The 27,683-nt window shown below is 41.7% G+C and overlaps 1 protein-coding gene across 1 annotated transcript; it reads right to left on the bottom strand.

Annotated features, from left to right (window-relative positions):
• Positions 1-566: 566 nt before the first annotated feature.
• glsb (glutaminase b) lies at positions 567-27,683 on the bottom strand. The gene is made up of 18 exons (XM_061088418.1): positions 27,305-27,683; positions 21,022-21,115; positions 20,436-20,557; positions 19,383-19,512; positions 17,985-18,064; positions 17,380-17,543; positions 16,251-16,309; positions 12,495-12,527; positions 11,786-11,844; positions 10,896-10,962; positions 10,410-10,460; positions 10,109-10,285; positions 9,267-9,398; positions 9,046-9,138; positions 2,705-2,766; positions 2,360-2,436; positions 1,938-2,001; positions 567-1,322 (listed from the first exon to the last, which is right to left on the bottom strand). Exons 1-18 carry the CDS (start codon positions 27,589-27,591, stop codon positions 1,175-1,177), a joined length of 1,899 nt encoding a protein of 632 aa, XP_060944401.1. The 5' UTR covers positions 27,592-27,683; the 3' UTR covers positions 567-1,174.

The following is a 27,683-nucleotide window of genomic DNA, read 5'->3' as shown; positions in this document are numbered from 1 at the left end:
CATTTTATGGTTTTAATTTTAGTGACGCTTGCTGCATGGCTCTATGGAATCATACATCAGTCCTTAAACATCCCAGCTATTTACAGGATTGCATGGTCCCCAGAGGATGAATCAGACTCACTAATCTGGACATTTCTGAAAATAGCATGATTTATAATCACTCGGGCTCTAGAGGTCAGTCAGGGAGAGCCCAGGAAGACGTGAGGACTCTCATGTCCTCTCCTGGTTGTATATTCACTTGTGTCTGTGTGTACTGTCAGAAAAGAAAGTAGGAATTCTTGGATTGTTGTCAACTGGTGGCGTCTGTGTTCTGTCACATGACACCAGCGTCTAAAAGACATTTTAATTGGGAGCGAGGGATTAATAATCAGTTCACTTCACTTTGATCCATCGTAACCGTGACATCATACAATTAGCTCAATACTTAAAAAAATACTATTGTTTTAATTGTAATATTTTGTTTTATTTAATCATGTGTTTGATTGTGCTTATGTATGCAATTTGTAATTTAAGTATATATTTATATATATATACACATCTGAACATATACACATAATATGTAGAAAAAATAGAGAAACCACTGTGCCTTTATCTCTCTTACATCTAAATTGAATTTTACACAAAGTTTTTTTGTGTAATAAATACACACTGCTCCTATTGCAAGTGTATCCTACATTCAGAATATAATCTTTGTGACTTCAAATCAGAAGTGAAGCTTCATAAAAGCTGCTGCTGTCCTCGCAGCCGTCAGGAAAACAACACGTACAAGGTACTTTTTACATCTTTACACAAACAGAGACACGTCATACAATCTAGAGCATAATTTCCAAACACCTCACTGGCTCACAAAACTATATATTACCATTATATAACCAGTATAAACAGAGCTGTACTGTAACTAAACTAACAAATGTGTGACAGGTTACGTGAGCATTATGCTGTAAACACTGATATTTAGATATTGTATTATTGGTCTCAAGTTGCATTGATCAGACGCTCACTCACACAAACAACACACGTCACATGATGACTGAAGTCCCGGAAAGCAAAGCACGACAGGCGAGACACGGCTACAGGTCACCTCACGTGGGCCAAAGTCTGAGCGCTGGTGAAGGAAGTTACTCCAGAAGAGCAACGAGGAGGAGAAGGGTGAAGCTTGGCGAGTTACAGAGGCCTACAGCAAACTGTCCAGGCTCTTCTCCACACTCGCCTTCTCATCGGCCCCGGCGGGGGGGCAGTATCGGTCGTAGTTGTCCTTCAGCATGGTCACGACATCGTGGTGGCCGAAGTGCACCGCCTCGTCCATCGGTGTGTTGCCCCATCTGAGCAAAGAAATCCGAGGTTATACATTTAAACGAGAAGGATTTGATTCGATTCATAACTGGATTGTATTTAACACTATTAATTATATATAAGTAGATACAAGACAAACAGAATGTGGAGGAAGACTTTGAAGTTTTCTTTCCATGGCCCGGGAATCACTCCAGTCTTTAGTATTTAATTTCTTTGTACTTTTTGCCAAAGATCACATTAAACAGGAAAAATATGAACGAGTGACCTTTCTACTGGTTTACACCTGAAGTCACTGGTTATGAAACTAACGGATGGAAATAGTTTAAAAGCTCTAAAGCTGCTCCACTGCAAACTGTTCATTACCAGACATGATCATCAGTTTCCTCCCTGCTGGACGTGTAACTGTCCTCTGATGTCAAAACCAATAAAGCTCTAAGATGATATATTACATAGATTATATACGTCTCAGTTCAAGGTGTTGATTTTCACAGTTTAACAGCAAGAACAAACACACGTGTCCTCATGGAATGAACACAAAGAAATTAACCTAAAAGTATTTGCATTCGAGGGAAAACAAAATGACGGATGAGATGAAGATTGTATTTCCAACAGGACCAAAGTGAGGAGAGCGAGTCCAGACTCACCGGTCGATGGGAACTGGGTTCACTTTACAAGCCTCCAGCAGGAAGCGGACCACCTCTGTGTGCCCTGGATGTGGAAACATGTAATTCTGTTAATATGTCAGTACTACACTGCATCATTAAGTGGTTATTATGAAGTTCCGGACCTTTGTCTGAGTGCATTTGTTTCTGTCTGGGTCGTAAATTTGATTAGTTTCCCTGGATGAGCTCATTTCTAAAGTTCTGTGTGAAGATATCTGAAAAACTCATTATAATATGATGTCACTTATTATATGGCATCAAAAGGTGGGAAATAACTTTGTGATCAATACAAGCTTCAAATAGCTTCTCTTTTGTTTATCATATTTTATTTTATTATTATTAACTGTGTGTGTGTGAGGCTCATTATTGTTAGACGACAGTAAAATGAGTGGAGACCACGTTACCTTCAGCTGAGGCCACATGGAGGGCCGTCCTCGAGTCGTAGTCCCTCTGCTCCATGTCCATAGCTGACAGTGCAAACCTACACACACACACACACACACACACACATAGAGACAGACACACACAGACACACACACAAATACCATGCACTGAATTAACATCCTACACAAAAACACACCTGATTCAGTAACAAATACCACGGTCAGGTTGGGTGTTCTGGAGAAACACTGCAGATTTTTCCTTCACATAACTTGTTTAGCAGTTTCCCAAAACCTATAACCCCCCCGAATCCTCTCTAGGCAACGTAAACAAGTCAGTAAGCGGTGGTGAGAGTGTGAGCTGCTCACCTCCTCAGGGCGGACACGTCTCCAGTGTAGGCAGCGAACAGCAGGTTGATCACAGACTTGACCTGTGGACAGACATGGAGACAGAGACACAACATTTGAAGAAGGAGCAGACTCACACCACTGATCTGTCATTTTGTCTTTTCTCATTTCAGGGAGATTCCTGAACTGCGACTGAATATGAAGAAGACAGGTCCCCGCTTCAGGTGGAACTTACCATCGACAAGGAATCAATCAAAAAGAGTTTGTGAAGTGTAACAAGGTCGGAGGTTGGACTCGCACTTCTGGATGAAAGAAGTTTTTATTTAGTTTTCAAGGAGTTGGAAATCCCACAAACCGTGAACACTTAGGGAAGGAAACTGTTGAATATAACGACGTGAAAGAACTCCTTAAGATAGTATTTTTGTCACTGGACTAAAGCTGGCAATAAATATATATATTTATATATTTTTTATTTCAGTCCATGTGGAGAATGCAACATCCCAATTTGCAACTGGAGCGCAGAGATAAAAGTAAAGTTCTTAGCGTTTACGAGGGAAATAAAATGAACAACTTCTAAATGCTGTAAAATCTTTAAGAGCAACGTGTCTCCTCTGAAAGTCTGATCTCTGCTGACCTCTAGTGGTGAAACCTCTCATAGAAATGACAGAAACAGGAAGGACTGTTGAATAAAGCTCCCACAGAGCATAATTTCACCTTCATCTGCCTGCTGCGGCTGAAATACAACTCAACATAAACTTCTATTGGTTTAGACGAGCTTCCAGAGTTTGTGGAAGTGGAACCGTGAGTTCAACAGTCTGTCAACACTAGAGACTGGTGAGGTGAGTTTAAACTCCTGGACTTCACAGACGCTCCCACGGTGTTTAAAACATTCCTTATACATTTACTCTCCACCTAGCAGCTGTCTTTACGAACCAGGCTCAGTGACATGAAGTGGATCCTCCCAGCTTCTCTGTTCAGGGGAATCAGTGCGTGTGAGTTTATGTTGCAACCACGAGTAACTTAAAAATAGGTTATTCTTAATATAAAACACAAAAGAAGTGTGCGACATGAATGTGTCTCTGGTGCATGAGTAAAATATTCCTGCACATCTTTCAGACGCAGGTCGTAAAACCACCTGAGACGTGTTTGGAACTGAGAACACGATGTTCAACTGGAAAGGTGTGTCTCACGTGTGGTACAACGTGAGGAACATCGAGAAAACTAAAACCTCAGTGATAGTTCACGAACCTTACAAAATGTTCGCTTCAATTAACGTTATAATACATCTTGTTGGCCTCGATACATAACTTAAAACCCTTAGAATAACTTGAATTGATGCTGCTAACCAAGAGAGGGACATCGAACGAGACCCTAAACACGGAAGAGGTGGTTGTGGATCAAGAACAGTTGTGGGCACAGAGCAGGAGATGTTAGATACCACTGCTTTATTGGACTTTATACAAAAGGACACCGAGGCAACACATCACTGGCTTGTCTGCTCGTCCGTCACATCCAGAAAAAAATGTGAAGAATTAGGTCCGAAAAGTGACAGAAGACGAGTTCTTATGTCTACAGTGTCTTCAGCTCCGGGCAGACAGGACAGTTCATGAGTTGATGAAGACTTGACTCAAAGAATTACAAAGATGTGGACACAAATGAAATCAACACAGAGAAGTTTGACAATCATCAGTCGTGAGCTTGGAACTGTAAAGTTTCATCTACTGCAGGTATGGGAACGGCTTCATATTGAACTTTCACTGGTTCCAATGTTACACATCTGTTTAAATATGTATGTTTCTTAATCTCAACAATGGCAAAGTAATCTGGTTTAAAACCTATCTCATATTTGACCGTGACATTAGAGAACCTTACAATTCCAAGGTCACCATATTGCAATGATAGTGTCTTTAAATGTAAATTCAAATATCAACAAAAAAATGTATGTCCATGACACAAATCAACAAAGATAAAAGACAGAAATCAAACCAATTTAAAACTGATTACATGGAATCAAAAAGACATTGAGCAAAATCATTAAAAAAAAAGAGAAAGAATGAGAAAAATAAAAAAAACAGGGAATATTACAAACATGAACTGAGCCATGGAAATATGATGATTTCAATGGAAAACACTCAGCATTTAAAAGCCCGTCTGTGATTGGTTTGATTGCAGAGGAATAATCACATTGACAGGAGCAAATCCAGTGTGACTGATTTCAGACTTCAAGTAAAACAGTTCATTGGCCCTTTTTCTTTTTCACCAAGTAACAGCAGTTTGTCAGTTTGAGAGTTTGAGAGTGGAGCAGATCAGATAAGCCACTCCTGCAAGAAGGTCAAGTAAGTCCCATGCCCCCCCCCCCGGCCTTATCCAGGTCGTAGAGACATGTGAGCACCGGGTTTTGTGTTGTGTGCCAGTGAGAGGAAACACCTCGTAGCAGCAAACACACAACCACGTGCACACTGGTGCAAAAATGAGAAGCTGCTTCCCTTCACTCACGTTTCTGACTGACTGACCAGAGAACCACAGGTCAGGAAACAAAGACACTAACATCACATCTGAGGTTAAAACTGAGCTGACGTCACAAACAGTTGTTTCTGTCAGGAAACTAACTACATAGCTTTATTGTCATGGGGGAAAATACACAAAGATTACACCTGGAATCCACTTGTTGTCCCGTATTTGAGCACATTCACATCATTAGAGTATATTTGTACATTAAAAGTTATAACCCTTAAGATGTCTGAGCTCCACTCTTCCCTGTCACATCCCTGTTTCCTTATCCCCAATTTTTGTAAAGACACAACCCAGTTTCCTATTCTTCTCCATAAGAGCATAATGTGGAGTGTACGTGTGCAATAGATACATGTACCTGTTCCTGTCTTGCAAATTTCAAGTCACAACCATGATTGACCCGTTCAACAAAGACAGGAATATGTGGCACTACCTGATATTGCACCGCCTCCCTGCAGAGTGTTGACCCCAGACCGGGGGGGGGGGGGCAACCGTCTGGCTAAAAGAACTCAGCCCTCTCAGGGGGCCGGCCCAAAGCCAGAGCCCCTCGGGACAGGGCCTGTAGAACCAGCTCCCCCACTCACAAAGTAAGTGAGTGGACAACACTGATGTGAAACACACATTCTAAAATAACACATTCTCAACCCAAATGTCACAATAAACACACACTCCTGACTGCTTTTTATAACCACGTGCTGATGCCATAGATATGACTTATAACTTATTAAGACTTCTGGTAGTAGATGTGTCTCCTATCATCCAGCTGTATTTGGTAAAAGCAGAATAGAATCCTGGCTATCACGATGCACAGCCAAGTTAGCAGCATTCTAACTACAGCAGGATAAATAAATACTTTTCCAATATGATACAAATCTTAAGGATTATAACAAATAAGGCCACTGTCCTACTGATACTAATTTAAGTGCTTCCTCGAGTCCACTGCAAACCTCAACACAAACCACCAGATCCCACACGTGTCCAACAGACTCAACACATCGTGCACTGCAGAAAACACTGTAGGTGGAGGACAGAGGCTTCTGAACACCTACACACAACAACACAAGTCCATTACCTTAAATAATAATATAATAATAAAAGGACTTCTGCTACATTACACAACATGAATAAAAAGTAACCCGGGGCAGTACAGGCTCCAGCAGCTTAGAGCTCAAGTCAGCCCCAAAGACAAACACCACACACACACACACACGACTGTACAGTTTCAACAAGGTCTGAAGAACAAGTAGATACAAAACCGCCCCCCCATTCCCGACCCAGAACAGTCTCACCAGAGAGGGACATCTAAGGCATCTGCTGACGTGACATTCATGTGCAAGTATTTCTACTTCCTGGAGGAGACGATATAAGTTTACATTCACCCAACATTCTAGAAGCTCAGTGAATCGTGACTATCGAGAGAAGTTTTTACAATACACAACTTTATAGGAACACTGAGAACTTTAAAAAGCAGTACTGTATATATTTACCAACATCATACGTGACGTTCTGCGACTTCATAAATATGTTTTATTTACGTTTAATTTAAAAATCATGATTTAAAAAAAGGACCTGAAAAAGCTCTTTTCTCATTCAGCTGTTTTGAAACCCATTCACTCTAACATTTACAAAACAACCTATCTACGTGTGTGTGTGTGTGTGTGTGTCTGTGTGTGTGTGTGTGTGTGTGTGTGTTTGTGTGTGTGTGTCGAGCGAGAGGAACACCCTTTAGTCGACATATCAATCATGGCTTGGGGTTTGTTTTTCAAACTAAGGCATCCTGACAAAACACAAGCATATTTGCATTCTGTGATGGCTTTGGAATGCAAATGAACCGACACCTCGCCGAAAATCACAGCTCCACTCAGCTCTTTTGATTCTGAAGTGTTTTCAGAAACCATATTCAGAAATGGCAGCATCACGCACAAACACACTGAAGAGGAGCTCAGCTGCTGCAGGCGATGCAGAGAGAGAATCAGGACAATCAAGTCCAGCAAGATTCTGCAAAGAGCAATAACTCTGCCTGTTATTGTTTCTGTCACCTCAGCTCTCTCTCTCTCTCTCTCTCTCTCTCTGCACCTTTTTGGTCGAGCAAACCTGTTTTTGCTGGTGTATTGTATCAACACCCAAATAAATAAACAAACTGAAGCCAGACTCCACAAGAACACAACACATAAGATGCCCGTCCTGTAGCCTGCATCCAAAACGCTGCCTCATTGTGACTGTGGCAACTTTTGGCTCGGCCAATCCCATTAGATTACAAGAAATATGTAAATCAATACCTATTGGCTGTAAATACATAAAAAGTGGGAGGGTCCCGGGAAAAATCTGCAACAACCAATAAAAGAGCAGCCTCAGGTCCCATGGCTGCCAAAACTGTATTGTTAATGTATTTAGACAGAAACAAACCAAATTCAATTTGTGTGATTCTGTGAATTTGTCTGTCTTATGAACTGATTCTAAAGATTCAGTTCACTGAGAACAAGAGACGCCACTAACTTAATCCCTTCAGAAATCAAAGCTGATTTTTTTTAATTTAAAATGAGAAACTTAGCTGATCACGTTCACAGCTTACTGATATATTAACAGGATTCTCCTTTGACCTATAGCGTTCCATCAGTAGTCCAACAAACATTTAAACATTTTGATCATCACCTACAGTTCATCGCAAACTGTACACGTGCTTATCACTAGATTGTTAGGCCTGAGTGTGAGCTACAGTAAGCAGTCATTTAAAGACAGTAGTCTGAATGCATGTATGAATATTATATCAACCCTTAACCTATATTTCAAAATAGATTATGTCAGATAAAAACCAGCGATAGAAACAGGGTGAGATGAAACACAACCTTCACGATGTACATCAGCTCCTACGCACTCAGGCAACGAGTTCATGTGGAATTCAGAATAAACAAACAGTGACTCATCCCGTTCCCCAAACATCATCATAAACACAAACAAAAGAAACATCCCCGTCCGTCCACACAGTAACTCCGTCACAGGCAATAAATAATCCTCTACAATTTAAGTTATCTATAAATATTAAAGGGCCAGGAAAGATGATGGTGCTGCTGCTGCGAGAGGTGTGGGGGGGCGAGGTGGGTGGGGGTGTGCGGGACAAGTGGGGTCTCCTCTCTGCTTTTGAGTCACTCGCTGACAGTGTCCATTCTATAGACTACAGTGGTGGAGCTGTCCTGGTGCGACTCAGTGGGAGACACCTTTTTCCAAAGAGGGGCTTTCAGAGCGAGCTCTCGTTGGAGGCTCTCGTAATCCAGGGGTCCGAAGATGTGCTGCTGTTTCAATCGACACGAATAACAAATTAGTCTCAGTCTTCCCGTGTGTGTGTGTGTGTGTGGTATTTATGTGGTTTGCATATTTTGAAAGACCCGAGCAAAAAAACGCTAGATGCACCAACGTGAGAGGTCGAAAATCACATTAATTGTTTTATATTTGATTTTAAATTTGGCGTCTTATTCCAGCGGCTTAGTGTACAGTATCCCTCCATTTTAAAAAAGGGACCCGACAAGAAGGTTATGTTCATTATGAGTTTGTCTAAAAAAACACCTGCCTGGGGACGTCTACAAGAATTTAAAAAAGAGGCCGTAGAGACAGAGAATGAGGACAGAAGGTTACGAGTTTTGTCCTGTTTTGCTTTTCTTCTGAAACTATGTGTTTTTCCCTTTAGGTGCAATGCACAGTATGTATAGTATGGAGTTAAATACATGTTCAGCCACAGCTACGCATCAGTGCTAAGCTCAGCTCCACCCACATTCTTGGAGAAGGCGTGTCGCACTGATCTTTCTGGTGGAAGAGATTGGAGCTGTTCCCCCCCCCCCCTTGTTGTGCGTCCTTACCTGCAGGTCGCCTCCTTCTCTGCGAGGATCGTGCTTCTTGGCGCAGTGTCTCAAGTTGTCGTAGTTGTGGAAGTTGAAAAGCTCCACAAGGTCCTGGAATGGAAACGATCACAGGTACCATCAGAAAGATAAATGCAGTAATTTGATGATTTTCTATAAAGGTTTTGTTAAGGCTGGTGATGAATACCAACTACACACTGTGATGTCTGTGCAGTACATACCGTGCAGAACTGTATTCCTCTGACTGAGTTGCCCACTGAGTCCAGTGGAGGCGACCAGCACATGATGCCCATGACGTTGGGCACGACCAGCAGGATCCCCCCCGATACTCCAGACTTGGCAGGCAGACCGACCTGCAGCAGGGAAATCGGATGTGTTACATAACAGGAGAGCAGGTGTGTGTATCTGCAGGATCAGCACGACAACAATATGGTGCTGATGAAACCCCCCTCCTGTGTGTGAGCTGTGTTTTAGACCTACACCATGATGCATGATCTGTTCATCTAAATATGCTGCAGATCCTGTAAATATCTCAGTATGATGTCCATCAATGTATATAATACGTAAACGGTTTTAATGATCTACGTAAGTTTGTAAAATGATGAAGTGTTTGTCATTCTCTGCTCATGAAGAAGAGTTTAAAACCAAAACCGACTTTATACCTAAAATAAATAATAATGAGACATTAACAGAGACAATTATCACCATGGACTGACGTGAAAATGTTTTTTTTAAATTCCATTTTGTCCAGTCCTGTTATTTTCTGACTTCATGTTCATACAATATGATCATGCATATTTTTTTAATCTGTCAACTAAGCATAAGGTAATTTTCTGAATTCAGGACATCACTTATCATATTTAATCATATGTTGGGGAATAATTATCTTATTAGCATAAACTTTAAATCGACACAGAAACATCTTGGAAAATTATGATATTTTTGTTGATCTTGTTCACAAACATGAACACGTACGTACAAACAGACACACACAGAGACACACACCCAAAGACACTCGATCAGCTCTTGTTTTCCGTCTTGTGCAATTGTGTCTTCTACTCACATGGAATGCAAACTGCCCAGAGAAGTCGTACATGCCGCAGGAGTGCATCAGACTCAGGGTGTTCCTCACGGCCTCCGGGCTCAGGACACGCTCGCCTGTGATTGGACAGATTCCACCGTTTGCCAGCGTGGCGGCCATGACGCTGGCGCTCTCACAGGTCACCTCAATGGAGCACAGCTAGGGGTTCACACAAAGGACAACAATCAGTACTGCCCGTTTGATGGTGGAGGTATATATACATACACAGAATATTCTGCCATGAAAAGTGATTCTATGAAAGTAGTAATAGAGATCCACTCACCTGGAAGTACAGGTCCAGTACAGTGGTCATGTCTACTCCCTCTGGGAAACACTGCAGAGGAAACACAACAGTTACAAACACAAAGCACATAGATGAACAACAAATAGAAACAACACATTTTTGTTAAGGATCCTCGTTCATCTTGTTCCACAGATGGTAAATGTGAAGTAAATGAAAAATATGAGTTGAAGAAACATTAAATGGTTTCAATTTCGACACCATTCGATACCTAAGATCCAGCAGTATGACTTGAAAACCTTGTTTGAAAACAGAGACGTGGGAATTCAATCTGAAGTTAACAGATGAGAGCAGATCTCGATCCCACATGTGAATCATCTGCCCTCAAACTAATCTGAAACTGTTATCTTAACTAATGAACTGCTCTGTGTGGGTAATTCCATTCAATGATTTAATAGCAGTTTCATTTTGTTTGGCTCTTCAGCTGTTTGCGGTAGAGAAATACTCAGAGTTCATCCAGGGTCGAACCTTTTTTTCTTTCAGGTAGTAGCCGATGGCGAAGTTCCTGTCTCCTGACTCACGCTCTGACTGGAATCTGCCACAGAGAGAGAGAGAGCAGAGCACACCCATTACACAGAGGAAGCATTAATACTGCCAGGCTGTGTGTGTGTGTGTTTGTGTGTGTGTGTGTGTGTTTGCACTTGTGTGTTGGAATTCCATCACCCCCTGCCCTCATGTGTACAGCACAAGAGCTCGTGATATCATATGATGTAACATGAAGCTGGTCTTTTCCCAGAAACATTGTTAGAACATGTTGTCATCATTAATCCTGCACATGCATATGAACCTTTGCAGCAAAGACGTTTAACGTCAATCTGCTGCAAACAAGACACAACTCCTGGTATGAGCCTGGTTCAACAGTAATGAGATGATAATGAGTTTTGAGAACAGGAATAGATATCATGTTTGATCTCTAGCTTCTGCTGCTGGAGATAGGAGTCAAACACTAGCTGGTGTAGAAATATGTAATCTATAAACAGACGGTGTATTAGAGGCTTAGGAAACATCAACAAGTTAAACTGCTCTCTGTTCTGGGCTCAACACACATTGTCACATTTCACATTTGTGCCAGGAGCCTGTGCTTGACTGACAGCTTCTTTACTCTCAATTTCACGGGTGAACAACAAGCTTCTTTATCATATTCTAACTGGTTCATGAATTTGGTGACTGCGTGTAATTTCATTTTGTTCTCAACGTGGATTCAGGACAAGCCCTGTGATGTCTCTTTTGTTTAGGCTGTATGACAAGGCTGGTGTTCGGGAGCACATTAATGAGATTACAGTACATAAGGTTTTCTGCTCTTCTCTACGTGGTCGGCTGCTGAGTGAAAGAGGGGACATACAAACTTAGAAACTTACGTGGCATTGCTGAAGCCCACATATTCATTTCCTGCCATCTTTTTCAGAAAGTTCATGACCTGGAGAGAAAGAAGTGGGAGAGTTAGGACAAGATGATGAACAAGGGTTCATTGTAAGAAGGAAAACTGTTAGAGGACTTGTTAGTGGCCTGTGTGGTGTCAAATTTAAATCTACAATAGCAGTGAACCCCTTCCAAACTACATACTTATTGTAAACAATATACATTATAATGTATAGTGTACTAGTGCTATGTTTGATCTTCTTTAGAAATGATGACTGACCAAAAGATCTATTTTCTCACTTGACTAAATTAACATTTTTATTTTCTTGTGTGAACCGTTTCACTCTCAACTTTTCTTTACCGTTATGATTGCATCATCCAGGTACTTAATAATTGTCAGCGTGAACATATTTGGACACTAATAATAGCAAGTGTGACCTTTGAGATGAACAAATTAGAGCACAGCAAGTTTTACAGAACACAGAATGAGAATAATCAGTTTTCCTGTGTGAACAATGTGTGTGTGATTTAGGACCGGGCCACAGCGAATGAACTTAGACTATAAACGGCAAAAGTTTGGAAAAGAAATAGAGCCTTAGTCAGCACAAGAACATAATGCATTTATCATGAATATTTATATATTTTAAAGGTCCCTTTCACAAAGCAAATTACTTCCAACTTCAGCGTTAACACACTTCGTATACTTACATAGTCAAACTTTTCTGCGTTGCCTTCACTTTGCTGAGGACAGAACAAAAGATCACACAGTTAGCTCCTTCCGTTCATCTGGAAACGCTCCAGAGGACAAGCACAGCATCACAAAGGTAACACTAGAATGAGAACACTACTGCTGACAAATTAAAACTACAGAATTAGAAGATGTGAATAGATTTTATTACGAATAAAATCATGAGCTATGCCAAGGAATTATACAGGTAAAAAAATATTAATAAGATTGGCTTGCAAATAGGTTATAAGAGGGACGTCTTTCGGAGTGAAAGGGGAGTTTAGTGGACATGTAGTGCATTTACCAGATTAGCCAGTTAAGGAAAAACATGTCTGACCATTAAATCTCACTGATTCCAATTATCAGTTTCACGATGGTTTCATATGTAAGAGTGAAAATTCAAATGTACCTATCGAAAAAGAAATATGAAACAGCCTTAAATGTGTGTGTGTGTGTTTACTTATAATATGACTGTGAATAGATGTTGGTGTCTGCATGTAAGGTTGTATTATGGGTTACCATAATGCAGGTGTGTGTGTGTGTGTATGTGTTTCAGAATATACATCAACTTTAGGTCAACACGAGTCATCTGTGCAACAAGTCTGTTGGCCAAAACAATGGGGCAGGAGGGAGAAGAGGGAGGAGTAGTCTTCCTCTGAAAGTATGACTTGTAGCTTGTAGCTCAGTGTATTTTAAATCAAGTCACAAGCCAGATGATGCTGCATATCCCACAAAGAAAAACACGGCGACAGAAAAATGGACACGCATGCACATTTGGAGTGCTATAGCATTTGACACTAGTTCAAAAAAATACTGAACTGTTCATGTTGTGGATGGTTTTTTAACTTTACATTCAAAAACAAGGGGCTAATGCTTCATGTGTGGCTGACGCACATTTCAAGTTGTACACTTTACTGTGCAGGCGACACTGATGGAAGTGTTAAAGAATCACTAAAATGGGGTTTCTACAGAGCTGATTGGAGGAGAAAGAGAGAAGGGGTAGGTTCAGGGGGATTGGGGGGGGACAGGGGGAATGCAAGGAGATAGATATGGAAAAGGAAGAAAAAATTACCAACGTCATTTGACCTGCAGCAGCAGTCATTATTTCCCACAGTTCATAAGTCTGGAAAATATGCAACAACATACAAAAACATGTAGCCTTCAAGCACCATGTAACAACAGTTTGGGGAAACCATCCCATTCCCATCCAGGTCAACATGGGGCAACCTGACCAATAGCTTCACATTTGTGCTTCAATAAAGAAAAATATCATAATAATAACACATTGACACACTATTCACAGTGATGAGCGGATGTGGACACAGACACACATCTTAAGATCTGTTCTGGGTGCAATTCATGCTGCTCAAATTGTACAATCTGCATCATATGTTACAGAAAAACGTGTATAGAATAGGAACTAAGGGTGGAGAACCTAGAAAGTAACATTAATGTAAATTAGAGTGTTAGGAATGTTTATTGACTTTTCTTTGGCCTGAAATATCTGGATGTTCAGCTGCTTAATGCTCGTCTGTGTCCTCAGTTAGTCACTAACTTTGTCTCGCTGCTGTTTTGTGCCGTAGTGAATAAATGTTTTTTGGTGCCGGATGAAAAGGGAGTTGATGAGAATCAAGGGAGTGAAGTACAACAGTAAAGATGGGGGCAGAATATCCTAAATGTGCTTAAAGCAACACTTCATTGTTATGGAGATCTGAGGGAAGCTGCATTGGTCATACGTCGCTATGATGCAACCTTTTACAGTAAATCAAAATGAAACTTGTGGATGTGGTATTTTCTTAAGAAGTCGACTCATTAACTCCTCTCTGTGATCATTTTTGTGAAGTCTATAATTCACAAGAATTCACTCTTAACGTCCTTCCTCATTTGATTGACAACTGGCTGACCACCTGTGAAACATGGACGGAGGATTTTGTATTTTCTGATTTCTCAAAGTTGAGCAGTTGTGTGACGACAGCTACAGAAACAGAAAGTTGAGTCGTTGACAACGCTCGGAGTCGAGGCCCAATGTTTCCTCGAGTTGACTTTTTCTCAATTATAGTGCGTATTTATGCTACAGCACTTAGAATACAGAGGGAATAATTCTCCTTTGTGTCCTAAATATTAAAAGTGGGAAACTGTTTGTGTCTGATTGCCTGCGGGGACGAGAGGGACTATTGTACACGGTATCTTCTTCCTGTCAAGTCCCTGAGTGCATTAATACGACCAATATATGTTTAGTGAGACACTACAAGACAAAGGGCCACACACGGTTATTAGTCCTTCAATGGATTATTCATTAATCTCTTGCTCCACCAGAATAGATTCTGCAGCAGTGCAGAAAGGGAACTTGTAGCAGTTCGGTTAAAAATTAACTTTAGTGGAAGCAACTCCGGAACGAACCCTGTTGTCATCTTTGTTTTAGATGAAGAACGATTTTCTCATCTTGCTCCTTGTTGGAATTTAGAGAACAACCTCCAATTACTAATTCAACTCAAATAGTTTGAATTTCCCTGTCAACAGAAACTACTTGGTAAAGACTCAACTCAGGTTAAATAAGCTTGTGTTTGCAAAGTGTTAATGCATAAAAAGCACCAAACAAAACGTTTTTAAAAGAAAATGATTTCAGCGACACATGAAAACTGAAAAACACACAGGTCCCACATCCTGAGACTTGTATCAGAGATGATCTGTTTACAATCTAACATGTATAAGGCATTAAAAGTCATGCTTCTAAATACTGTTCATACACTGTACATACATGGCACAGATTTAACACCATCTACAGTTTAACTACTCTAGTATTTCCTTTCCAAAGATTGCCTAGTAGCATGCCAAATGGAAATTAATAATCATACTTCCAAGCTTTGATTATTATTTCTTTTGTCCAACTATTGAGTTCAAAATCCTCCAGAAAGGTCACCTCCAGAGAAAAAGCTGGAGTCAAAACCAAGTCCATGAATTTAACAATTTTGCAGCAATTAACAGAAAATGTGTCAGTAATTTGTTCTTTAAAAAAGTACGAAGAAGCTAATTTGAGATAATAAATAAAAAGGAGGGAACAGAGCTTGCACAGAGTAACGGTGTTTACAAACAGCTCCTGTGCATGTGTGCATGTGTGTGTGAGTGCAAATAATTCACTGCTAGTGTTAGTTACAGTACGTGAGGAGATCGAGAATTACAAATTTGACCTCACTTCTGTCTTCACACTGAGTTACCAAAAAGAAGTCCAAACTGCTGCTGGTGTGCGTGCACCTGCATTCGACTAGCTCCCTGTGCGGGTTATTTTCAGCAGGGTCAGTGACAATGTGCGCACTTCTCAGGCTAAGCACCCTTCAGGAAGGATTAGCACAAGTCTTAATCACCACAACAAGACACATGGGCACTGGACTCAGGTTGTGACCTGGAAATACTTCAAGCGAAGTCAAGAGTCATAAATGTCTGGACACACTAAAAAAAAAAAGTCTACAGTCTATTGAAGCTGAGACCGCAAAGTAACGGCACCGATTTTTGACAGTGGTTTGGACAGGATGTTAAATCAGGAAAATCCTTTGGTAGGTTTCATTCCATTCAAACAAATGTAGGTTAATTACCTTTATCTGCAAGCCTTACGTTAACCTTAATTCTATCTTCACAATAAAACAGCTCATTGATACCCACCATTCCCGGTATTGAAGACACACACACACACTGGAAATGAATAACACACATGAAAGGAGACCGAGTGGTGTTGCTTTTACCTTTATCAGTGAAGTACAAACGATAGCTCCAGCATTCACCATGGGGTTGTGAGGCTTATCTGCAGAACAAGAGGTTGGGTTAACACTCTGTGCAGGAGCAAAGTGTAAATGTTGAGCCCTTTTTATGTCTATATACGCAGATCAAACAGCACCAATCAAATACACACATTGACTCGAGATATGATAGATAATATCCTAATAATGCATTTTGTAGCAGTGGTGTTTGCTGTGTAAGCTTTGGCATTTACAGAGGCTCTGTAACAAATCCTGTGATGTGTTTCAACAAGAGAAGATATTTCTGTTTTTCTAGCTCGACTGGATTCAGGTTTCAAACATATCCCGGGGGTGGGGGGGGGGTTTAGGTATCTGGGTTTATTGATCAGCCACCGAGGAGACAAGGTCGTTTATTTTCATCTGGAGGAAAATCTTACAATCCAGTTAATCATCGGTCAGTCGTTGATGTTATGGGACTTGTGACATGCCCCCTCCTCCCATGGATAGTTAAACCTTTACATAGCAGCTGCCTCTCATTTCCATAACTGATCCTGGTGGGGGGGTGCTCACTTCCTCTTGTAGCAGCAGTGGGCCGACTTAACGACAGGATCCCTCCTCCTGCTCAAGTTCAAGTTCAACTACAACATCTCCTCTAACAAACCTGGAGCCACTTTGACCCTGATGGTAGCTTCATATCATACTAGAATGTCCCATAAATATATAAATATTACTGCAAGTAATCATACTGCATAATCCATGTGCTGTGCAGCTATGTTCAGGTTAAGCCGACCACATTTATTTTTACATCGCTGATTAAAAAAACAAAAAAAAAGCTTTCTACTAATCTGACTCACTCTCCTGGCAGCTTGGTCATAGCCGCACAGATTCTCTCTCTCTCTCTTTCTCTCTCTCTCTCTCTTCTCTGATGCCAGAGCTAGACCAGTGGATGAGCACTAGCTGAATGAAGCTCATAGCTTATAGCAATATTCACCAAAAATAGAAACAGCCCTCTGTTGACTAGGCACCGGACACATTCTGTTATCAAGGTTCATCAGGTCGACATTTGTGTATGAGCTGATAAAGTTTTCCGCGGGAAGAAGAAACAATGAAGAAAAGGAAAAGTCTGGCGTCTCACCATCTTCATCCAGGAAGAGCTTGTTGAAGCGCAGGCCGCTGGGCTCCTTCCCGATGAAGCTGTGCACGTACTCTGTGCCGTGGTCATGGACGGCAACAGCGTATTTCAGAGGCTTGACACAGGACTGCATACAGAAAGGGACCTTGGTGTCTCCTACTGTGTGTCTACAAAAGACAAAAGATAAGTTACCCCCCCCGCAGCCAAAGCAGCTGCAGCGTCTCTGATTATATAACAAAACGGTCCGAGTGAAGACGCATTAAGGAGATTGACATGATGAGTGAGAGTGATGGAGGAGTGTTCCTGGAAAACAATCAACTTCAGAGTGCAGGATAACTACAATGTTTGTTCAGTGTTAATCTTATCTTTATGACTTCCTCTGTAACCCTCACATAACAATTATACAGGCCCATGGAATTTTACAGCTATGTTACAGAGAACAGGCTGATCCAAACACATGTTGACACCATTACACTACATATGAGATAAGTTTCTCCTGTGTCATTATGAGGAAATACAGGATGGTTTACACACCTGCACAGTGGCTAGTGCACTGAGTTTAGGGGAATAATAATTTGTTATTAACTCAGAATTATGTATTGTCTCACCTCTGTCCGTCCACTGTGCAAAGAGAGACTGCCCACAGGTCAGGGCTGAACTTGGCGAGCTGTGGAATGTAGTCTGCGACCTGAAAGAGAGGCGAAGTGGTTGAGAGAGTGTCAGATCAGCAATGGTTTACCTCACACTGCTGACGTCTGCTGAGACTCACGTTTCAGAGGAAAGCTAATACTGACACAAAACACAAGGACAAGACTGACAGAGGTCAACTCTTCATCTGAGGGTTAAAAGGAGAAAGCCTCCGTTTGATGCTTTGTGTCTTTCACCTCTGCACAGCCGATACACAGTTTGCTGACTGGAAGAGGACAATGATTAAGATAATTCCATTGTATGACGCATTTTTGTGCGTTAAATAGACAAAAAAAAGTGGAGTTGGATTTCCTCTGAACCGTGGTTCACCTTTCCTAACTCCTCAAGGCTTCTCCTTCCCATCTTTCCTTGACCTTGTGATGTATTCCATAGTGGTGGGGGAAAAAATCGATTCTGTTCAGTATCGCTATATTTTGCGCTCGCGATTATATCGATACTGTAGCACACAGTATTGCAATATTTAAAAAAAAAATGTATTAACAATTATATATGTAACAGCCCCTGGCTGGCAAAGCATGACGAGGAGAGTTTCAGAGTTTAAAAGATACCTAGTGTGTATGCGGAAAGGATGTTCTCTACTGCAGGAGATATAGTAACGGCCCAGAGGAGCACTTTAACATCTGAGCATGTTGACCAACTCCTTCTTCTAGCAAAAATGCCAATATTCCCAAATGAATTTAACATTTTGGGTCATGACCTTGCAGGTCTCAATTTGATTGAAGCTCTAGGTTACTCTTTTTTATATGATTGAGTTCAGTGTTCATGTGAGAGGTCTCCTATTCAAAAATAATTACAAAGGTCCTGTGTCCTGAATGTTCAAGGACAAAGTTTTTGCACTACCCTTTCTTAGTTTTTGCACTCCAGTTAATGTGTAGAAGACAATGTTGTTCACAGAATTAAATGTGACATTTGAAGTGAGTTGAGCAGACTTATTTTCCTCATTATTTGTAATGCCTTTGAATAATATGGGGGACATGAATCGCAATAAATCACAGAATCAAATCGCAATACTTGCAGTATCGCAATATATCGCAGAATCGCAATACTATTGAATCGTGGCCCAAATATCGCAATACTATTGAATCGTCACATTTTTGCCAATTCCAACCCCTAGTATTCCATGGAGGTCAAGGAACGGTGGTTAGGACAGGAGATTATTTGGACTTTCAGAACGCAGCCACTGTTCTACACCTTTGACACAAGCTGAATGCAGATTGATGGACATGAATGAGCTAAATAATGCGTATGATGCACTGGCAGAGAGAAAAAACAAAAGAGTCGCGGGTCTAAGGACACACCTGTCCTTCATTGAGGTTTTTGGCAGTCTCATACAGCTCATCAATAAGGGTGGTGAAGGACTGGAAGTCTGGGATGACGAACTTCTTGCGGAAGGCCTGAGTGAGCAGGACAATGTTGCTCTGGACACACCTGATGAACAAAACCACAAATAGCATGCAAAAATATTGTGACTGCATGCAGATACAGGAAAAGTTTGTCAACCGAGATTGCAAGCCGGAAGTCTGACAAACTTCTATGAATGTTATTAGGGATGCATGACAAAGATGCGTCATCGTAAAATACTCATCATGTGACCACATAGCATAGTATATCCAGCGCAAATCTAGAGGGTGAATTATGATTTCCACACAGCCAACTGTAGGAAACTTGAAGACAATTTAAATGTTCAGGTTTTGGTGTATTAAAATGTCAAGGCTGTAAATACCCTTCTCCTGTGTCTCTAAGGCTTTTTTAGCGTTGGTGTGTGGATCACCGCAGACATTATGGCTTAAAACACTGTGTAATGATTTTCTGATGATTTTTTACATTTGAAGAAGTGGTCACCATCAATTATATATTCAATTTGGCTGCACTATGTTTACCCCTGAAACCCCAAAAGTGTTTTGTGGCTTTAAACAGTTGGGTGTCTTCTATGTGTGTGGCACCGCTTTTTCACTCTAAATCCTGAATTAGCAGAAAACAGGGGAGTGATGGACGGGTCATATTAATGGAACTTGATTCATAACTAGCCGCTAGCGTTTCTGACGCCTCGACAAGAAGGTGGCATCTGGTACATGTTCTTTCACATACATCAATATAATTCTTGAAATAGAGGGATCACATTCATCGAGTTTCCTGTACAATCACACAAAAGATGCTGTTTGATGAATATTTTGTTTGCGTTGACGCAACATGCAAATTACATACTTCAGTATGTTTGAATTTGCACTTTCAAAAATATAGTCATCAAACTTCAAGTTGAAGGAAGCACATGTACTTGGTAAATGTGATCAAATGCCACCATGGCGGGTGTATAAGATGGAGTTAAAACTTTCACACAGGAAGAGACTTACTTCTTGAATAGGTGCCTGTCCAGAGTTACGCCATCTGTTGTGTTCCTTAGAGTTTCTTTAATGGTGTCCATACATTCCTTCAGCCGGGGATCTCCAGTGCGAAGCCCTGTGGCCTTAAGTGCCTAAATTAAGCAAATAAAGTAAGTATATGTCAATATAAATTAGCTTATATGGAAAATGTAGGATCAACTCTGACAAAAAGCTGCAGCACCATTCAAAGGTTTAGCAACGCTCTCCTTAATGAACTTGTGTTAATAAACTTTCTGAACAAATGATCATTTCCATAGAAGAAAGTGTGTTCAGCTGCTGAATGAGTCACACATGTATTCTAAAGTTATTAAGCAAAAAGACCTTTAAAATATAAAGTCGAATTACTTTCTTGTTTTATGCTTTAAATTCAGAAACTTGAAATAATTTAATTCAGGAACAAGGTGAATTATGGAGACATTCACAAACTTTTGCCTGGTTTCGTCGGGTTACTTCAAAACCAAAGACACTTCATGCTTGTGTAGTTCAGTGGTATTTGGCCAGATAGAATGCATGAATGTACTTAATGAATGAACAACCAAACTGGAGTGAGACTTACTGTGAGGAATTTATGAGCGGGAATCGTCTCTTGACCTTCTGCGACTGTGTGGAAGAGCAAATCCTCCAGACTGGGCAGGACGGCTGCTCTTTTTCTAGGTTAGAGAAGTGGTAGAGAGACACAGGTGTAAGACAGAGCACCTCCAGCACAGAGAAGTCACCTCGGCTAAAAGCACTTTGCTTAAAGTGACTACAGAGCATTTGCAGCCGAGAGTAAACAAAGTAGAGGAGAAGGAAAAGGGAAATTAAAGTAACGGCAGTGTTGGCCTTTAGCACGAGCCACAATTGAGCCCATTCCCATCTGTCCTGCCAGAGCAAACACGCTTATCTGCAGCTGCTGATACAGTCTTATCACGTTAGTGAGGTATTCCAGTGACACATACTGGAAATATGTTATCCAAGTGTAAGCATTAGCCCCAGAGAGGTGTGTCTGTGTGTGTGTACAATGAAGAGGTCAAAGCCTTCATTATGCATGAACAAACTAATTACCTCCCTGTTGACAGGCTTCCCTAACAGGCACTGTTACGTTTCTATAAACCATGGACCTGAAGCTAATCAAGTTAAAAAACATTGGGATGAATTAGTAGACAGACACCCTGATCCGATTTATTCAATATCGACTACAGTGAATAAAGATACACCCAGCAAGCACCCAGCAAGTTATGGGCCAAAAGAAAAGGATAATAACAGGATGAAGCATTACACAGATAGCACAAACTTCTGATACATTGCAAAGATACGCTCAGTGCCGCCCGACTACGAGTCAACTCAGTGTCTAGAGCAGTGTTAGACTGGGACTAAATTCCAGGAATTCCCTCGTCTTTCCCCTGCCCAGCCCTCTGTCGCTCTTGGATTAATAAAGCCAACATCACAGCTTGTTCACACACTGGCCAGGACACTGAAGCAAGATCGGCACTGTTCAGATTCTGTTGTTCAAATCAGGGTTGGATTGTTTTTACACCCCAGTTGTTTGAAGATCTCATGGACGGAGAAAGCTGCAGTTTTTGGAACGTTGCTTTATGGACAAACGTTGTATTTTCACCAGTAGCCACATGTTGCACCTTAGTGTATAAGAAAGCCAGGAAAAGGTTTTCCTTGCCACCTTCCTGTTTATCAGGCCAAAGTCCTTTTCTTTCCATAACTAGCAGTAACCCTGCAATCTCAGATTGGTCCCACATTCACAGTCCCATCCCAGCATCTTAGATTGTGCATTACATTAAATCAATAAGAGTACAATCCATTACAACCATTGAATCAAATTGATAAGCCAAACTCTAATCTTCCCAGGGCAGACTTGTAGTTCTGCACATTGGCCACATAAGCTATTTGAAATTCCAGGATTCAGTCTGCACCTCCTTCCTGGCTTCATCACCTCGTCCCTGCATCTCATTGGAACATCTGTTCCCCAGAGTCAACACTCCACATACAACCAAGGTAACGGCAACTGAACATGAGCAAACAAACCAAGATCCACTAAACATGCTGTCTGTCAGGCATGGGTAATTCAAAGAGACAGTTCTTGGCCAAGCATCTGTCACTAAAAGAGCACTTCTGTTCAGCAGAGTCAACAGGTACAACAGGTACACTACAGAGTCACAGGGCAACCAGCAAACTGCTGTGAACTGCATCACGGCTTATTAACGTTGAATAAAAGATAGGTAATTGTGTGGAGAATTTAGCTAAAACAAAATCCTATCTACTTGTGCACCTCAATTAAAAGGGATTGTAAGTTATTAATGTGTGTTTCTATAGCTGGAGTGTGTTTGTGTTTTAACTTTCTGTTCTAAACGTGCAAAGGCCAAATGGTAGCACTTTGTGCAGACACTGCAAAACAATGAGGGAAATTAGGGCGGCTGTGGCTGAGGGGGTAGAGTGGTCGTCCTCCAACCTGAAGGTCGGCAGTCCGATCCCCAGTCTGACCCATCTGCATGCCGAAGTGTCCTTGGGCAAGATGCTGAACCCCGAATGGCCTCCTATAGAATAATAAAGTGCTGTGAATAGATGCACTGTATGAATGTGTGTGTGAATGGGTGAATGTAAAACTGTACTGTAAAGCGCTTTGAGTGGTCATCAAGACTAGAAAAGCGCTATATAAATACAAAACCATTTACTAGGAAGTAGGAAGTATTTGTTTGTAACACTTGCCATTGTTCTTAAGTAAACACAGACGCCAGAGACTACCTCTGTGGTGTAATTGCAGCGTGACACACACACACCTACGCACAACTCTGTATGCTCACAACCCCGTTGGACCTACGGTGCAGCTTCAACGTAGACGCATGAATTGGGATACAAAATGTATCAAAATACACGAGTCAGCCATGTAAAATAAGTCACGATATACTCCTATACAATATGATATAATACATATTGCTAAATATAGCAATATATAATGTACGGAAAATGTAAAAAATGCAGTGAGAACATGCGCTCAAGGGCAAATAGAAGTTGACTGAAATAAGCATTCGTGTCATTTTAGATTTTTGCTGTGTCATCCAGCGCAGAATTGTCTTTATTAATGTCACATCTGTAACTTTACACCAGGTTTAATTTCAGTAAGCAATATTGAAGCTTAAAATAAACTGTCTTTCACTTTCAAAACAGCCTTTTGTGTTTTTGATATCTTCATGCACCCAAACCTGCAACTGATAACGTACATCTGATCTCAGGCTACATGATAACAACTGAATTTCCCCGATGTGTTGATAACTAAAGTTCTATTGAATCTAATCTATGGGTGTCAACCAGTACAAAGACTGACACTTTCAAAAAAACTGTTCATCCTGTGAATAGGAGTAATTCTGAAACCGAAACAGCAAAACAAAGGTCAACAAACTTAATTGATACCCCAGATGTGCGGATGCAGCAATTTGAGCTCTCATTACTTAACTAATTTAGCAAAACACCCAGTTCGAGAAAGGGCTGGTACTTTGTTTCTAAAACACTTTGTTATTAAGCTCCTCACGTCCCATCTACCTGTGCACCTCAATTAAAAGGGATTGTAAATTATTAATGTGTGTGTCTATAGCAGGAATGCGTTTGTGTTTTTACTTTCTGCTCTAAAAACGTACAAAGGCCACATGGTAGAGCTTTGTGCAGACACTGCAAAACAATGAAAGAAAGTAGGAAGTATTTGTCGATAATACTTGCCATTGTTCTAAAGTAAACAGAGACGCCAGAGACTACCTCCACTAGTGTCTCGGTGGTGTAATTGCAGCGTGACACACACCTACGCACAACTCTGTATGCTCACAACCCCGTTGGACCTACGGTGCAGCTTCAACGTAGACGCATGAATTGGGATACGAAATGTATCAAAATACACGAGTCAGTCATGTAAAATAAGTCACGATATACTCCTATACAATATGATATAATACATACTGCTAAATATAGCAATACTCTGCATATGTGTACGTAAAATGTAAAAAATGCAGTGAGAACATGAACTCAAGGGTTTATAGAAGTTGACTGAAATAAGCATTTGTGTCATTTTAGATTTGTGCGGTGTCATCCAGTGCAGAATTGTCTTTATTAATGACACATCAGTAACTTTACTCCAGGTTTAATTTCAGTAAGCAATACTGAAGCTTAATATAAACTGTCTTTCACTTTCAAAACAGCCTTTTGTGTTTTTGATATCTTCATGCACCCAAACCTGCAACTGATAACGTACATTCGTATCTCAGGCTACATGATAACAACTGAATTTCCCCGATGTGTTGATAACTAAAGTTCTATTGAATCTAATCTATGGGTGTGAACCAGTACAAAGACTGACACTTTCAAAAAAACTGTTCATCCTGTGAATAGGAGTAATTCTGAAACCGAAACAGCAAAACAAAGGTCAACAAACTTAATTGATACCCCAGATGTGCAGATGCAGCAATTTGAGGTCTCATTACTTAACTAACGTAGCAAAAACACCCAGTTCAAAAACTTTGTTATTAAGCTCTTCACGTCCCGAGAGCAGTTAATTCATAAAGTGGTCAGAAGGAAAGCCACCGCCTCTGGCCCTCACAGGACTTTACTAAACATGGAAATGATTTAATTTGCATCGAGGGAAACGATACCTGTGCATGACCGGACTCTTAGCAGGCCACAGAGGTGGAGAGACACACTACTGAAGCAAAGACGACTAACGAGAAGTTATCGAGCGAGTCACGGAAAAGTCGGCCTTTGTGCTTTTGTTTTGAGAGCGTATCTTTGACAAGAGGGTTTTCAAGAGTGTTGCCTGCTGATGCTAACTTGTCCAGGATTACAAATCATAATTTGAGGTGGATAATAACCCTGTGATTGCGAATGGAGAGTCTTTACACCACCACTTGTAAATTACCATCAGTAATATGACAGAAACAACAATGGATTACAAAGCATAGGCCTAGTATTGATAACAGAAAGTTTCCAATCCAAGTTACAGTGTCTGAACATGTGAACACGTCTATTATTGTCAGGTAACAATAGTTTTACCTCTTATATTTAACATACATCAAGCTGGATGCACAGATGTTTATGTTGCACTGATCCACTCTGACGCATGGGCAGCTGCAGGATCAGACGGACGCAGCATTCCGACCCAAAGCCATCATCTACTGCAAGAATTTGACCTGCTTCATGGGGCCTCCCCTCACTGGAACTTCTAAATATGCGGTGGCAGTTCGGTGGTTGGTTCTTCTTTCCTCTGAATGGCCTAATTTGAACGAATACTCACAATGCCCTTGATTGTGCTTCAAATTGATAGCTACTCCTGCAAGTACCTGGAACCTGCACAGAATCTGATCCTGGGGAATGTGGAACTTTAGCTCTTCAGGTATTTGAGTGCAAAATGCTGGCGGGATAGGGGGCGTGGTGGGCTCTATGGCAAAAACAACACGGTATGCCAAGTCTCACTGCGTTCCCCCATTGAAGAGGTGTTATTAGAGGCGGGAAAACTTCTGACCCTGAGGGGGACCCTGTCAATGTAAATGCTGTGTTCCCTTGTTAAAAGGAGTAAACCCCTTCCTTCCATCCTCCATGTGTCAACATCGCCCCTGTCCTCGTGTGTCCTCAGTTCTAGGTCAGGAAAGAGGGCGGTAGTTTCAGCAGCACTGAGATCATGGAAACTCCTTCCAGATGGAAACAGTACAGTACACACAGCTCACTGGCAGCAGGGAATACAGCCTGACGTGTGAACTGGCAGATGAGGATCACATAAATGCTTGAAAAACCACATTTAAAACTACTGTGGATAAATTTGAGTTGAAAGTAAGTATTACTTTATGCTGTATTGTCACGTGAACCCTCTGGAAACCACACACACTTGCTCCAGAGAGGATATTCAGTCTGGTTCCTGTAGGGACAGAGAAACCTCCTCAGGCAGCCTGCTCTCCTTCACTGACAGAGGAAGGTCACAGTGGAAACCACTAGAAGCCAGTTTCTCCCATTAATCATTCTGACAACCAGCAAAAACGAGAGAAATCCAATATGCATGGGAGGTTTTTGCTGGAGGATGTTTTAACCTTGCACCTCATCTCTGACCTGCACGTGTGACCTTCTATAGGAACCCGTTGACCTCCTGAAGTGACTCGAGGAGGAACCACAGGGAGCTTTAATCAAGTTGCTGTAAAGAAGGTGAAGCAGGTGAAGCAGGTGAAGAAGGCGAAGAAGGTGAAGAAGAAGAAGAAGAAGAAGAAGAAGAAGAAGAAGAAGAAGAAGAAGAAGAAGAAGAAGAAGAAGAAGAAGAAGCAGGTGGAGAAGGTAAAGAAGGTTAAGAAGGTGGAGAAGGTGAAGCAGGTGGAGAAGGTGAAGAAGGTGAGGAAGAAGAAGAAGGTGAAAAGGGTGAAGAAGTTGAAGAAGAAGAAGGTGAAGGTGAAGGTGAAGAAGAAGGTGAAGAAGAAGAAGAAGAATGAGTCTAGTGTTTGTAGCTTCATGGAACGAAGCCAGTGAACAAGCTGCTGCTATTCGGCCATTACAGTTCACTCACTGTACAATACACGTGTGTCTGTGTGTGTGTGTAGGTAGGAGTGTGTGTGTGTGTGTGTGTGTATGTGTGTGTGTGTGTGTGTGTGTGTGTAGGTGTGTGCGTGTGTGTGTGTGTTATTAACCAGCTATATCCTGTTATAACGTTGGCCCGGCACTTTACATCCGCTCTTCCGTCTATCACGCACTGTATAACCCGGGCCCGTAGTGCGTCAGAACCCGTCAGACCCGCACCAGCAGCCCGGCGTCATGGCGTCAAACACCTTGCCCCCCCCCACCACCACCACCACACCCCCCCAGGAACAGAAAGTGCTGGTAACACCTACTTGTCGGCGTCACCATCTTTCTTCAGCTGCTCGTCCCCCCCCACGCTGCTGCTGCCCTCCGTCTTCACGCAGTACGAGCGGCGGGGGGCGGCGCAGGCCCCGGAAGAGCGCAGCGCCGGCCGGTACGAGGCTGCGGCGGCGGCTCGGAGCCCCTTCAGCCGGGGGGAGGCGGCCCGGGCGTCGGAACAGCAGCAGCGGCGGGTCGCGAACCAGGAGCCGGGCAGGGGCCGTGTGAGTCCGGCTTCACACAGCTGCTTCAGAGCCGTGGAGAACCTGAAGTGTAACATCTCCGCCCTGTGGAGACCGGGTTAGAGATAGACCGGGTTAGACCGGGTTGGAGTTAGACCGGGTTAGAGGGAGACCGGGTTAGGATGGTGGA

The sequence above is a fragment of the Limanda limanda genome, chromosome 16 (genome assembly GCF_963576545.1).
Source record: "Limanda limanda chromosome 16, fLimLim1.1, whole genome shotgun sequence".
Classification (NCBI taxonomy): domain Eukaryota; kingdom Metazoa; phylum Chordata; class Actinopteri; order Pleuronectiformes; family Pleuronectidae; genus Limanda; species Limanda limanda.
Note: the sequence above shows the minus strand (reverse complement) of the source record. Positions and strands in the feature narration are given on the sequence as shown.